Source organism: Trematomus bernacchii, unplaced genomic scaffold, assembly GCF_902827165.1.
Source record: "Trematomus bernacchii unplaced genomic scaffold, fTreBer1.1, whole genome shotgun sequence".
Taxonomy (NCBI): Eukaryota; Metazoa; Chordata; class Actinopteri; order Perciformes; family Nototheniidae; genus Trematomus; species Trematomus bernacchii.
Window position 1 is genome coordinate 1478784 of NW_022987668.1, and position 15816 is coordinate 1494599.

Below are 15816 nucleotides of genomic sequence, written 5' to 3' on the forward strand. Positions count from 1 at the left end.
ACCTCCAGGACCTGTATGATAAACAGGACCAACAGACCAACAGCACCACGCCCCCCCCGGTGGACCAGGACTACCAAAAGCCGCAAGAAAACCAGTATCACCAGGACAACCGGGAAAACCAGAAAGACCAGGACCTCCAGGACCCGCAGGACCTCCAAGACCTGTATGACAAACAGGACCAACAGACCGACAGCACCACGCCCCCCCAGCTGGACCAGAACCACACCTCACCCCCCACCACAGACCCAAGTAACCTCAACCATCACAGGGAGCCAGAACACCTCCGCCCTGGTGAGTGTTTTTGAATGGATTGGTAAAAATTACATTGAATTGTATTGAAATACACTTTTTTTTTTGTCATTAAAGTTTTTATTTATGAACATACATGGTACATAGCTCACATGGTACAGCATACAGAAAGAGGAAGGTCAGGCTACAAAACATGTTAGTTAAGGGTTCCTGGTAAATGACCAATTACAGGGACATTCTCCCTGGAGTAACTGAAGCACCAGGGCAAGGGCACACTGGTGGTGGTGTTCCAGGCGGGATTTGAACTCTCAACCTTCTGATCTTCAGCCCTTCAGATCTACACTCATACATTAATTAATGATTGATAATAACCTAAATATATAATATATATTAGTTTAACAGTCACAGCCTGGGGTATTTAATACTTTAAATACATTATTATATAAATACATACTGATACTGCAGTACAGTATCTGAATACTTCCTCCACATCTGATAATGTAGTATGTTGTCTTTCTATGTCGTCACTCCTCGGCTCCAGGAGGTCACACAGACACACACTTCCTTCAGAGGATATCCTGTGTGTGGTGTGTGTGTGTGTGTGTGTGTGTGTGTGTGTGTGTGTGTGTGTGTGTGTGTGTGTGTGTGTGTGTGTGTGTGTGTGTGTGTGTCTGTGTGTGTGTGTGTGTGTGTGTGTGTGTGTGTGTGTGTGTGTGTGTGTGTGGTGTGTGTGTGTGTGTGTGTCTGTGTGTGTGATTGGGGGGAACTTTAAGATGTCACTTTATGTAACCCGACCAAAATGTGTATTACGTCACTCAAACCCTCACACACGCACACACACGCACGCACGCGCACACACACACACACACACACACACACACACACACACACACACACATACACTCACACACACACACACACACACACCACACACACACACACACACACACACACACACACACACACACATCCGTCCTGTATGAGCCTTGTTTGGGATTGGTCTGCTCTGATGTTCCCACAATGCTCTGTTTTCTCTCTGACCTGTGACCTCACTCTCACCAGCCAACATTACATCATCCTTAAAGGAAAATATTGCAGATTTAGTTTTTATTTTAACAGCTCAATCTGTCCCTCAAAGTCAGTTTTCTAGATGTAGGTATTTTCTATAAATACTTAAGCATAATTGTGCTCTTAAAGGGATAGTTTGGATGTTTCTACGTTAAAAAAGGGATTTACAGAACGCTATATTTGGAAAATCTTTCACCAACTTCATTCACAAAAACAGCAATTTTACCTCACAGATTTTCAGGAGATGCTGGTCCATTGCTGCCTCAATCAGTTATATAGATGATGTTATTTTGTGACTTTGGTGGCTTTGAAGAGATCATAAAGTGTGAGAATATTGTGTTCTGTTGTTTAAAAAAAAAAGGGTTTATAAAAGGCAATATTTAGAATATTTCTCCACCAAACTACATTGACAAAATCAGTAATGTGTACGTTGCAGGACACAGGAGTTGCTAATGTATCACTGACTCAACAAGTTAGTTTGTTTGTGCTTTTGTGTGACTTTGGTACTGTAGTTTAAACAGTTAGTTCAGATTCACCAAATTCACACAATAACCCAAACTAACTAACCAGTTGGTGATACACCATCAACTCCTGTCTATCTTCAAGGTAAAATGACTGTTATTGTCAATGGAGTCTGGTGGCTTTGAAACAAAAATAGAATTGGAAAGGTTTGTCTGATAGCAATGTTAAGTGGTGAAAATATTCTAAAAATAGTGTTCACTTAAACTCAGAGATACATTTTTAGGTGCCTAAAATAGGCCCACAGCAGTGCATTGCTTTTCTTCCTGCTGGTAATACACTGATATGGAGAAAGACCTCATTCAACCTCACCCGAAGTCTCCTTTTAGTGGACAAACCAGGCGAGGGTCACTGAGGTTTCCCGTCTCCTCCACTGTTTGTTGTCTCTGTTTCCCCACGTGTCTCATTAAAGTATCGTCTTACCTTTTTTAAATCGTGACATTTACAACAAAACGCCAGAAGAAGAAAACAGAGCCACGGTTGTGCAGCACACGTCGTTCTGTCAGAGCAGGAAGTGGACTGTGCTTCGGCTCCGTAAATCACACTGACAGTCATTAGATAGAAGCACTGCCAGCTGACCAGGGTCTGTCGGATTTCAAAACACACACACACACACTCACACACACACACACACACACACACACACACACACACACACACACACACACACACACACACACACACACCTACTGACCTGGAACATCCAGTTTCAGTGTGGCCTCACTGTACTGCAACCTTTGACCTCAAGACCCTGCAGCATGTGGTAGGGTTTGGTGTGTCGTAATGAAAACAGGTTGTGATGAAAGTGTGTGTGTGTGTGTGTGTGTGTGTGTGTGTGTGTGTGTGTGTGTGTGTGTGTGTGTGTGTGTGTGTGTGTGTGTGTGTGTGTGTGTGTGTGTGTGTGTGTGTGTGTGTGTGTGTGTGTGTGTGTGTGTGTGTGTCTGTCTCTGGACTGTGTCTCCAGAGTGACAGCAGTGACCTGAGGCAAATACACACTTTTGTTTGTTTTCCTGTACCAGTGGGGACCCCTGAGTTCCATGATACATTCCTAACCCCGTCCAAATCTGTCTGAAAATGCAAAAGTGACAAGTGAGAAAAAAAATCTGGTGATTTCAGTTTGATCTGAATAGTTTTGGAACAGATTGCCTGCATTTCTTTTCAAGTTTATGATGTATTTATTGAAAAAGGTTTTGCCAGGATAATTCTTCTAAGTTTGTCTTATTTTGTCATCTGTGGAAACAAGGTAATCTTTTTTCACATACCGTATCCAACTTACATGAGTATATATATGTCCACTTAGGGGGCATGCAATAAAATGTAATATGGATCATTTTTGTTTTTCAGAACATGGGTTAGTGCTGCACTTTAGCCTCTTGTGGCCAAAATGAGTATTACAACCACAAACACATAAAAAGATAATTTCACCTGATAAAAAACACAGTTTCCACAGAAAAATTGTTACTAAAAGAAAAACAACAAATTATCCTTTTTACCAAACTATTTTACATGTGAAAAAAACGGGGGATAAAACTATCAAACTTAGAAAATTGGTCAACAAATTGTTTTTGTCCTTATTTGCCTCTCAGGGTTTTTGTATGACTTCGTTTTTTTTTTTTGTTGGGAGTATGCCTCCAGGTAGTCCAACACTCAAACACACAAACAGAGATGAATATATCTAATATCTGACTGTCTGTCCTGATGGAAACTCATCAACATCAGTGTTTTTGGAAACCTTGGTGCTGTTTTAGTGTTTTCCAGGTGGAGGGCTGTGCTGTGTTTATATTCCCAGTTAGGAAAGCATTTTTAGAGCCACAAACTACGGGTCCCGTGAGAGCCATGAATCAGCAGGGAGTGTGTGAGGATTAGTTTCGTTTTTTTGTGAGTGTGGGTGTGTGTATACAAATCAGAATTAGAAATACGTTATTCATCAAGTTTCAAGGAGGAATCCTAATATGGTGACTTTACATGTAGACCTTGTCAAACAAAAATACAGCAAGCTAAATGTATGCATGACTCTGGGGGCTTAAAACTGGGGAGGAAGTTTATTTTGGAAATTATTGGACAAAAAACTTTTTTGAGTTTTTAGCAAATTGTAATTTGAGTGGTTCCCCAGAGCAGGGCTGTATTTAGGACAAACTAAATTAAGAACAGGTCGTAGGAAGTAAAAGTTAAGAGCATGAGTAAGATAACTCTTTAAAATCTATAATAGTCTTTCAATAGTTAATCCTCTGCTCTCCTGCTTTTTGTGGTTGATATATGCAGAATACCGGAGAACAGACTAATGTAACAAGGTACAAAAAGATGATTTAGAGCAGTTAAAAAATAAATAACTGGCAAAAAATGCCGAAATAATTCAGAGTACAATAGGTCAGAAGTCCAAGATAGAAATAAAATGGACTCGATCCAGGAACGGGAACAACAGGACGCAAACAAAAATGCAGAGAACTAAGGTTGTAATTGACAACAAACCAGTGACCTATAAAGCAGACACATTCAGTTATAATATAATAAGTAAAGGTAACCACAGTCCATTCATACTATTTTTGTCTGCAGTAGATTTTTTTCATGAAATACTTTTTGAATATTTATTTATATATATTTGGAGAGCCAGAAACTTCCGATACCTGCTTGCTGAACATATTCCAAGTAAAGAAAACCAAACAAAAACCAGAAAGAGAAAACAGCGTAAGAGTAGGAAAGTGATTAAAAGACACATCAGAGAAATCAGCAGAAGAAGAGAGAAAATAGTAAACACTGAATGGAACACGGTAACGGTTTTGCAGTGTTAAAAGACTGGTTGATAGAAAATAAGTAACTATCCGTGTAATTAGCATGATGAAATGTGTATTAATTAGTTTTTATTCTGGTTGTAGATGAGCTGGATGCCCCCTCCACCCCCTCCACCCCCCAAATGGTGGCGCTGATCCTGTCCCAGCTGCAGCCGCTCCTCCAGGGCTTCAACCGCTCCCTGGAGCTTCTGACCCGGCAGGTGGGGGACCTGGCCCGGGACGTGGCCCAGCTGAAGAGCCTCCCTCTGCGGGACGAGATGCTGGCGGAGCCCCTATATAACCCTGGGCTGGACGAGACCGCGGAGCAACACCTGGAGGCCAGACTGGAGGATCACATCAGGGAGGTCCAGAGGCAGTTAGAGGACCAGCGGAGCCACATGGAGCACAGGCTGCACTCCCAGCATGCAATGCTGCACTACAACCTCACCAACTTTAAGACGGACATCGACGTGAAGTTGAAGCGAAACCAGAAGATGCTGCAGGTCAGTGTACCCCAGCGACAGCTCCAAGCTGAATGAAGATATTTATTGTCAAATAAGATATTCACTTAGAAGGTTAATGTTTGGTGCATAAAGTTAATATATCAAGAGGAAATCAAAATACAGGTAAAGTACTGCAGCAGTCAAGATATTAACAAAAATAAACAAAGACAATAAATAAATAAGGATCAGGGCTATAAATACTGATTATTTTCAGTATATCGCTTTGTCACTTTTTTTAATTAATTAATATATTGTTTACTCTACTTACTATAAAGGGAGAAATCACACTTTTATTTTAATGTTCATAAAGTCTTAAAAAAAATTGTAATGTTTAAAAGATGATTTAATACTCAAATTACTTCATTGCCTCTGATCACAGGTCAGCCTACAGGCCATGAACGCCACACTGACGGAGCTGAAGCTGGACCAGGACCTGGACCTGGACCAGGACCTGGACCAGGACCAGGACCAGGAACAGGATCTCCCCCCTCCTCCCTCCATGTCTACCCGCCGCCCACTGATGCAGTCCTCAGACACGGCGGCGCTCTGGGAGGCCGTCGAGCGCCTGGACAACATGGTGGTCAACAACACGGTGAAGGTAAGTCGCAGCAATGCATGGTGGGAAATGTAAAACAAATCTTACTATCTGAAGAAGCGAAGACTCCAACCAACTATTAATTGTGAGCGTCAGAAAATGGAAGTCATAGAGAATGGATGTCATGGAAAATGTTTCCCAAATCAGTAGATGGTGACTGTAAAAAATAGCAGAACGGATATAAAAGTGACAAAATTACTTAGAATAAAGGATTTCAAGATGACCTGACATCAATACACACAATGTACACAATATCTGTTATCTTTTTTTATTACTGCAGATTGTATTCCATATTTTATTTCATTTTATTCCATTCTATTTCTATGTAAATACAGCTATATTTGACTATATTCTTTATTATTTTAAATATTTTGTAATGTTATTTTTTTTGTATGCACCATGACATCAAGTCAAATTCCTCGTACGTGTAAACCTAACTGGTAATAAACAGAGATGGCAAAAGTATCCTTCACTCAAGTAGAAGTACAGATACTCGTGTTTAAAATATACTCTGGTGAAAGTATTGACTAAACTTCTTTACTCAAGTAAAAGTAAAAAGGGCTTTGAAATGTACTTAAGTAAAAAGTACCCATAACTACCAGCTGTTTTAAAGAGTACCTGACCTCCCTTTATATTAATAGAACAATAATGTCATTGTTAGCTAATGAATGTTTCCATGCTGAACAACGGCAACATGACAACGTTTTCATTGGTCCCTCTTCTTTAGAGAAGACCAGGAAATGATGGATACACGGATCGTGTTCAAATCAATAGGCACGCAATGACTCTAAATAATAATGATCACGCCACCAAACACACATTCAAACTAAAGGAACCAGCCTGTTTGGAAAATGTAAGAAGTAGAAAGTACAGGTATTTGGGTTCAAAATGTAAGAAGTAAAAGTAAAAAGTCGTCAGAAAAATAAGTAGTGGAGTAAAGTACTGATACCAGAAAAATGTACTTGAGAACAGTAACAAAGTAGCCTATTTGTACTCTACTTCCCACCTCTGCTGCTAATAAATGTTGATTCAATGTTTGTCTGTAGGTTGTGGGGCTGCTGGAGGACATGGAGGCCGCCTCGGGCGGCATTCAGCAGCTGTGGCGCAAAAACAAGCATCTGGAGACGCTCATCAACCAGACAGCTCGCGATGGGCAGGTTAAGTTCATGATGACGGGTCTGGAGGTGGAGGCGGCGCGGGAGACGGTGCTGCGGCGGGTCGGGGAGATGGAGGGAAACCTCAGCCTGCAGGGGGCAAGGCTGCAAGAGAATAACTTGGACGTGGACTACCTGTTCATAGTCTTCAACAAACAGAACGCCACCACGGGCTGCGACTGCACAGGGCTGCAGGACGCCGTGCGCCGCCTGGAGAGGGGCGTGGCTAATGTGACGGAGCTGGCCAATGAGAACAGAGTAGCCCTGGAGGAGGAGGGTGGCGTGGGGGCCGGGCAGTGGTGGGGGGACTGGGGACCGGCGGTAGAGGCGCTGCAGCGTGGCCTCCAACAGGTAGGACAAATACATTCCTATAAAGGTCACCTATTATGCAACATCGACTTGTTCATGTCTTTTATACATCAACATGTGTCCCCTCTTCTTCACGTCTCTTCTACATCAGCATGTGTCCCCTCTTCTTCATGTCTCTTCTACATCAACATGTGTCCCCTCTTCTTCATGTCTCTGCTACATCAACATGTGTCCCCTCTTCTTCATGTCTCTTCTACATCAACATGTGTCCCCTCTTCTTCATGTCTCCTCTACATCAACATGTGTCCCCTCTTCTTCATGTCTCTTCTACATCAACATGTGTCCCCTCTTCTTCATGTCTCTTCTACATCAACATGTGTCCCCTCTTCTTCATGTCTCTTCTACATCAACATGTGTCCCCTCTTCTTCATGTCTCTTCTACATCAACATGTGTCCCCTCTTCTTCATGTCTCTGCTACATCAACATGTGTCCCCTCTTCTTCATGTCTCTTCTACATCAACATGTGTCCCCTCTTCTTCATGTCTCTTCTACATCAACATGTGTCCCCTCTTCTTCATGTCTCTTCTACATCAACATGTGTCCCCTCTTCTTCATGTCTCTTCTACATCAACATGTGTCCCCTCTTCTTCATGTCTCTTCTACATCAACATGTGTCCCCTCTGTGTAAAGAGACTCTGAAAGTTTCAGGAACAAAGATTCTCTCTCTTTTTGTCCTGATCCATTTATATAAAAACCTGTCTGAAAATGAGCTGATCAGATTTTGGCCACTTTATGATGTCATAATGTTTTTTTGGCTTGTGTAACCATTAGCCAATCACCAACCAAGGTAACCCCCCTCCCCCCCTTATCACCTGAATCTCCTCCTAGAGCACCATTGTGTTCTTTGTAACCAAATATCTCTCAGAGGGGCGTGGGGAGGGGCTCCTTATTTTCATCTAAAGTAACAGACAGAGAATCAGCACTTTGGAAACAGGGCTGAAACAGAGGGGATTATGGGATGCTGCAATGATCTGTTTGGTGTTTGGAGCCAAACACTTCAGAGACATGTTTTGTATATATCCGAGACCTATAATATATTGATGAAAAACAGTATAATAGGGGACCTTTAAATTATTATGATATCTTTTTTTGATTGTTAGTTTTCCATTATTAGTAAACAACCAGGGTTTGAATCTGACCTCCGAACAGAATTTATTTTGTTCTCATTTCCAATTTAACTGTCTGCAAAATGGGCAAAAACTATAAAGTACATGAAAAATGTATCTGTCTCTGTTGCTGCAGGTGAAGGAGTCCATGTCCTCGGAGCAGATCCACAGCCGGGCCCTGGAGGTGAGCGTGACCCGGATCAGGAGCTTGTTGACGGAGACGCAGACGGAGGTGTCCGCGCTGCAGGAGGAGGACGAGCGGCTGGACGAGGAGCAGCAGCGTCTCGCCGCCTCCTTCAAGTCTCTGCTGACGGACGCCATCAGACACAGCGACGTCCTGGAGCTCCTGCTGGGGGAGGAGGTGATGGAGTTCCTGGAGTGGCCCGTCCAGGACCAGGAGGCACATTCAATCCCATCCTTGAAGGAGCAGCTGAGGGTCCTGCAGGAGCAGCTGGGAGGGAAGAGCAAACCAGGTGGGAGCGTTTAATCAAGGGCAGTCTTTACCGACTAAACATCATTTATGCATCAATAACAACAAACATAATTATTGTGCTCAAAGAGGCCCTATTATGCTTTTTGTGGTGTTCCCTTTCCTGTAGAGGGAGTATGTTTCCTTGTCATATAAACATAGTGCAGTAAAAAGTAGTTGAGCAGAAGTGTAAAGAAGCAGAAGATGGAAATATCAAAGTAAAGTACAAGTACCATGAGTTTCAGCATTTGGGGATTATTTATTTCTTAGATATGAAGCAGCAGGCTGATTCTTGAGGACGTCTCTTTGCTCTTAAAGGTCACCTATTATGCAAAATCCACTTCTTCACGTCTCTTCTACATCAACATGTGTCCCCTCTGTGTAAAGAGACTCTGAAAGTTTCAGGAACAAAGATTCTCTCTCTTTTTGTCCTGATCCATTTATATAAAAACCTGTCTGAAAATGAGCTGATCAGATTTTGGCCACTTTATGTCATAACGATGTTTTGTCTTGTGTAACCATTAGCCAATCACCAACCAAGGTAACCCCCCCCCCCCCCCCCCCCCACCTTATCACCTGAATCTCCTCCTAGAGCACCATTGTGTTCTTTGTAACCAAATACCTCTCAGAGGGGCGTGGGGAGGGGCTCCTTATTTTCATCTAAAGTAACAGACAGAGAATCAGCACTTTTGAAACAGGGCTGAAACAGAGGGGATTATGGGATGCTGCAGTGATCTGTTTGGTGTTTGGAGCCAAACACTTCAGAGACATGTTTTGTATATATCTGAGACCTATAATATATTGATGAAAAACAGTATAATAGGGGACCTTTAACACACATCGCCTTGTTTCCTCTCTTATCGTGGTTTTATTGTGTCTCTCCGTGTATCACTGTGTGATGTACTAAGACGCAAGGAAAAAAGTGAGGGAAAAGTGGATGCACGTTAAGCAACACGGGATGCAGCTTTGGACTCATGTATTTGTCTCTTCTGCTCCCAGGAGACAGAGAGGAGGTACCGTCTGCCGACCAGCCTTCATCATCTTCCTCATCCTCCTCATCCTCACACCCCCTCCCTGACATGAGGAGCAGCTCAGGATCTGCAGCCCGCGAGCGTCAGCAGCTCCTCCTGCAGCCCGGGGGGGACGGGGGAGACCTGTGGAAGCTGGAGCAGAGGGTGGAGGAGCTGGGGTTAAAGCTGCTCAGCCTGCAGGAGGAAAGGGAGGCGCCCCCCGCTGGTGTGGAGGCCAAACTGCAGGCGGAGGTGCAGTGGCTGAGGAGAGGCCTGGAGGAGCACCTGAAGGTCTTCAAGAACGTGTTCAGTAACGCTGATGTGTTGATGAGCTCCGACGCATCGCTGCAGCTCGACCAGCTGTGGCGTCTGCTGAAGGAGAAACAGGGGAGGAAGGAGAGGAGGAGGGGAGGACACGAGAGGAGCAGGAGGGAAGACTCAGGTGAGAGGAAGAGACATAACATCATAATATAGTCGGTTAAATAAAGTCAGTAAAGTATCAAAAATCCTAATGTTGAATGTCATAAATATAAAAAAATGAAGGTATTCTCCCATAAAAGATCTGTCAGTATGATTATTTCTTGTATCAGATCTATGTAGCAAGATGGCGCCGGTGGCTGCCGTGTCTTTGGCTCCGCTCCAACTCTGCCTTTTTTCGTATTATTTCAGTGTTTGTTTACTTGCACTATTTTATCTGTTTTATTGTGTTGCACTGTTGGAGGAGGAGCCTGTGACCGTCATAACTACACTGTAGCTATGTACAAGTGACAATAAAATCCTTGAATCCTTGAATCCTTGAATGTTTCTCTTGTTGTATTTAATTTAAACCAGACTCTGTCTCCTCTCCAGTTGTGGCCCCGGTCCCCTCCAGCCTCTCGGGGGCCTCCCTGCTGATCGTGGCCGGATCTCCTCGCAGCGTTTCCAGCGTCCTCGTGTTTGAAACGTCCTTAAACCGCGATCAGGTTTACTCCGACAGCGGCGTCTTCACGGCTCCTCTGAGCGGGGTCTACCTGTTCTCCCTCACCCTGGACCTGAGACCTGGACCCACACAAGTGATGCTGAGGAGGGGGGGGGGCAGGGGGGGTGCCGATGTCCCTCCGTCGACGAGGGGGGGGCACAGAGGGGCCCGTCACCGGTGCGGTGGTCCTGCCTCTGAGGAGGGGGGAGGAGGTGAGGCTGGAGATAAAAGAAGGATCGTTGAGGGAGTCAAGGGACACCGTGTTCAACGTGCTGCTGCTGCACCAAACCACCTGAGGGCGCTGTGGGCAAAACAGACTTTTTTAAATCGATTTTATTGTACAAAATGAGATTAAATTGCAAAATCTCAAAAAACGTCAAATTTAAATAAGGTTTAATACAGTACAAAAACAACTTAAAGGTCCCCTATTATACTGTTTTTCATCAATATATTACAGGTCTCAGATATATACAGAACATGTCTCTGAAGTGTTTGGCTGAAACACCAAACAGATCATTGCAGCATCCCATAATCCCCTCTGTTTCAGCCCTGTTTCAAAAGTGCTGATTCTCTGTCTGTTACTTTAGATGAAAATAAGGAGCCCCTCCCCACGCCCCTCTGAGAGAGATTTGGTTACAAAGAACTCAATGGTGCTCTAGGAGGAGATTCAGGTGATAAGGTGGGGGGGGGGGTTACCTTGGTTGCTGATTGGCTAATGGTTACACAAGCCAAAAAATCGTTATGACATCACTAAGTGGCCAAAATCTGATCAGCTCATTTTCAGACAGGTTTTTATATAAATGGCTCAGGACAAAAAGAGAGAGAATCTTTGTTCCTGAAACTTTCAGAGTCTCTTTACACAGAGGGGACACATGTTGATGTAGAAGAGACATGAAGAAGAGGGGACACATGTTGATGTAGAAGAGACATGAAGAAGAGGGGACACATGTTGATGTAGAAGAGACATGAAGAAGTGGATTTTGCATAATAGGTGACCTTTAAAGTGTGTATCCGAAAACAGTTTCAGGAGGTTTTTGTACATCATGTATTTAAGTGATTTTGCGGCACTTCACCACTTGAGTGCGCTGGGGACCAAAGAGATACTTTATTGTACAAGATTCAAATACCAAACCTTTAAGGCAACATTGATCAAAAAATCATGTGGGAATGAGTCAAAAATCCCTGATATGAGTCAGCAATTTAGCACTTCCTGTTTCCCAATCTGGAAGTAAATGGTTTTTGGTTATAAGATCTGATGTTTTCTACGACTAGACGTCATCACGCCCAACATTAGCTGCCTTTATCTTAGTGGTTGTGACGTGAAGTCATGTGACCTTGCTGTAGTTTATAACCTAACGTTTGCTTTTTACTTCAAAAATCATACAGTGGTGTTAATATGTGGAGTTTATCCTGCTGAAGATCTTATTTTCTGCGATAATCCAAAATCTACATTGTGGTGGGAACCAATGTGGATTTAAGAGGTGTAATATATTTTTTAACTTTGTACAGAGCCAGGCCATCTGCTTACAGTCTTCATGCCAAGCTAGGCTAACGTCCTGACTCTGGTTGAGTCTGCAGTGTCATTTTAACCTGAAGTCCAGATTAATATATTGACCTTCTTCATTAGTCTGACCACAGATCAGCTGCTGCCTCAGAAAGGTTAAACATGTCTGTAAAAGCAATCATATCCTGTCTCTAAAGGGAATCTTTAATTTACATAAAGAATATATTTGTGTGTGTAATGTTTGTAAAGTACCACTATAATAAGGTAAAGAAAATTCACAGAGCAGTATATATATATTTATATAAAGGAACAGCTGAGATGAATATGTGTGTGTTTTTAATGATAAAGCATTCTTTTTCTAAACTGTGTGTAACTTAATAAAAAGGTTTTATCTACAATGTTTGTTTGATCCATGATACAAAGAGATAAAAAAAGACTGCCTAGCGATATATTTTAGGCTGCAGCCACACGAGGACGATAACGGTCGTATCTGCTACAGCTCTCTATCAGATAGACGGTTCGGCCACAAGGAAACGATAACGGGTCCCAAGGTGGGTTGATCTGCGAACGAAACGCTCTGGGGGGCAAACGGCTCCGTGTTTACGCCTATACGATCATTTCCTGATAACGATGACGCAATAGCCCCAGTGTTTCGAGCCAGGTCCCGGTATCTCGCAGGAGCTTCCAGCTAGATTTGATCGATATGGACATAAACGTGAGTGAAGTCTAATCGGACAGGAGAGGAGACACGCAGCTCTGCATGATAACCTGCAGCTCCGCCCGCTGTGATGGAGCGATGAGCGGAACAAAACACACACTTCAAGTTAGATCATCACCCTTAGCTATTTTAATTACCTTTCGAGCGGTCTCGTGTGAACGGACACGTTTCTGGTGCCTGTTGCGTGTGGACGGAATACTTTTTTGATAACGATTGTCGGTCCGTTTGCGTTATCGTCCTCGTGTGGCTCCAGCCTCTGCAGACCATTTACATGCACCAAAATCGAAAACACTACAGGAACGGGAAAACAAATCGAAATGATCACCATATATTCATTGTATATGTAATGTAGGGTGGTCCTTAGTGCCATGTACATTTTCGAATTCATTTATTTTAAGCTCCAACCACCGGAATTCGTTATGATAGTCAAGAAAACTCTCCTGGTGAATTTTATTAAAATTCCAACAACATTTACCCCTCCCTCATCAACCTTGAAGTTTAGCCTCAGTAGGGTGGTTCTTAAAATTGAAAGTCGGAAAGTCTAAGCTCCAACCTCCAGAATTCATTCTATTAGTCAAGAAGACGTTCGTGACGAATCCCGATGGGCCGTTACTGAAGTGGGCCGGTCGGACTATGTGGGATTACTTGCGGTACTGAGGTGGGCCGGCGGTACCGAAGTGGGCCGGTCGAGAGTCCCGGACTGATTTGTAGTCCCAGTACGCCTCTGGCAGCCACATCAGCAGCTGCAACTGAGGGTAAACTTCATGGTCGATGAGGGAGTGGTAAAGTTGTCAGATTGAGGAAAACATTCACCAGGAGAGTTTTCTTGACTAATAGAATGAATTCTGGGGGTTGTAGATTTGTTTGTTGTTCTCGAGTCCAGGAGGAAGTTAAAAAGAGACAATGTAGTCCCGAAAAAGTTCAAATGGTGTACTTTAATGAAGTAACGCGGTTTTGAAACAGACAGAGCAAATCAGGAACACAGCGCCATGTTCGGAGAAGGGTTAAGAAGTGAGACCGATTCTACGTGGACCGAGCCTATGGCCGTGTCTCAATTCAGGGGCTGCATCCTTCGGAGGACCCAGCCTACGCTGGAGCGAGCGGCCTGCGAAATGAGAGGGTCTAGTCTACGTCTTTACGTCACCAGCAGTTCCCGCCACTCTGTTGCCTAGCAACCAGTTCTTTTGAAGACATAATTCTTTTGAAGTTCTTTTGAAGACAGAAAGGATGGAGAACGAACTTGCCAGAGAAGTGACTTTGCTGCTATTAATTACGTTCATGGAACATGTGGTTCAAAGAACAAAGTACAGGCGAGTCCTGTACTTTAGATTAAGAGAAGACCATTTCCAGGTAAGAAAAATATAGCTTAAGCCCTGTACTTTATTGTTAATATTGGCTTCAGAAAACTATAGTCAAGTATGCTAACTGTAGTTCATATGGCTAATCCCATTTCATTTTGACAATATAATACATGTTTAAAATGCCATTAATAAGATTCATAATGTGGAATAACCTCAGCTATGTATCTAATATATTATATATAACCCACCAAAATACATTATTGGTCCCATCTCACCATGTTCAAATCACATATCAAAACTCCACTCTTCATAACTGCTTTATTGTCAATAAAGTTTTGTTTTATGTATTTAAAGTGGGTTGCTTTAATGATGTCTTGTGAATTTTGACTCTTTAAAGTGTTGAGTGTTAAAACGCTATACAAATAATATGTATTATTTTAGATATGACATATTATATACACTGACAAATAAGCAATTTACAAAGAATTCTCTATTGCCCTTTTTCCTCCACCTTTTCTTATAGCCAAGACCCCTGTACTGCAGAATGAATATGACCGTCCCTGTCCTGGACAGGTTATTTCATGACCAGGACACACGGCCAGATTTTCGGCTGAGCAGGGAGTCCCTGAACGCGCTGCTGGACCTCCTGGGTCAGGAACGGAGACACGGATGGGGTGCCACCATCGAGACCCTGGTGTTCCTCTTCTGGCTGGCATGTGGGACATCCTACAGAGTGGTCTCCAGAGCGTTTGGGATGCCTCGATCCACTGTTCACCGGATTGTCCACAGAGTCACTGAGGAGGTGGTGGCCATTCGCCACCAGGTTATCCACCTCCCCAGGACAGCAGAAGACCTGGAGGCTGTGTCGCGTGGGTTCGCAGGGCTGGCCAGACACAGAGCCTTCAGAAAAGCTGCTGGAGCAATTGATGTGCGCATCGTGCCACCAAGCGGCCCTGATGGTCACTGTTATAGAAATAGGAAGCTTTTTCCTTCTATAATTCTGCAGGCAGTTTGTGACCATCAGGGCCGCTTCATTGACACGTAAGTGGGCTGGCCTGGGTGATTTACTTATCACGTAAATAAGAGGATTTAGACGTTGTGTGTTCATTGTATAACTCCACACGCCTTTTCTCCTCGTATTCTCATTCATGACTTTTTATTTAATGCATTTTAACGGCTGTAATCATTGATAACGCGAAGCCGGAAGTGACGTCATGCAAACAACGGGGATGTCTTTCTATAAAGCTTTTCAAAATAAAACTGTACATTCATTTAACATTCAGCAATAACGTTAGCCACAAGCTAATGCTAACCGGAAATGAAGTATTTTCAGAATAAAACAGTTTTAAGTTTACAGTATATGTAATCTAAATCACGCCATATAAATATTGATTTTAATTTCTTACAGGGTTGGAGCTTAGACTCTCCGACTTTCAATTTTAAGGACCACCCTAATGTAATGTCATAATATATATATGTAAATATAATAAAGGGATGTGACATACTTCAACAAAAAATAAAAAG

At 43.1% G+C, this 15816-nt stretch overlaps 1 protein-coding gene across 1 annotated transcript in view; it reads left to right on the forward strand.

Annotated features, from left to right (window-relative positions):
• The window catches only part of LOC117487241 (multimerin-2-like), a 25325-nt gene extending 14031 nt beyond the window's left edge, over positions 1-11294 (forward strand). The window contains 8 exon segments of the mRNA XM_034135919.1: positions 1-291; positions 4710-5107; positions 5487-5705; positions 6749-7207; positions 8469-8805; positions 9801-10253; positions 10661-10877; positions 10879-11294. The exon segment at positions 1-291 is cut by the window's left edge and continues 330 nt beyond it. Of these exon segments, the coding sequence (XP_033991810.1) occupies positions 1-291; positions 4710-5107; positions 5487-5705; positions 6749-7207; positions 8469-8805; positions 9801-10253; positions 10661-10877; positions 10879-11065 (2561 nt within the window). The 3' untranslated portion in view covers positions 11066-11294.
• The last annotated feature ends 4522 nt before the right edge of the window (positions 11295-15816 follow it).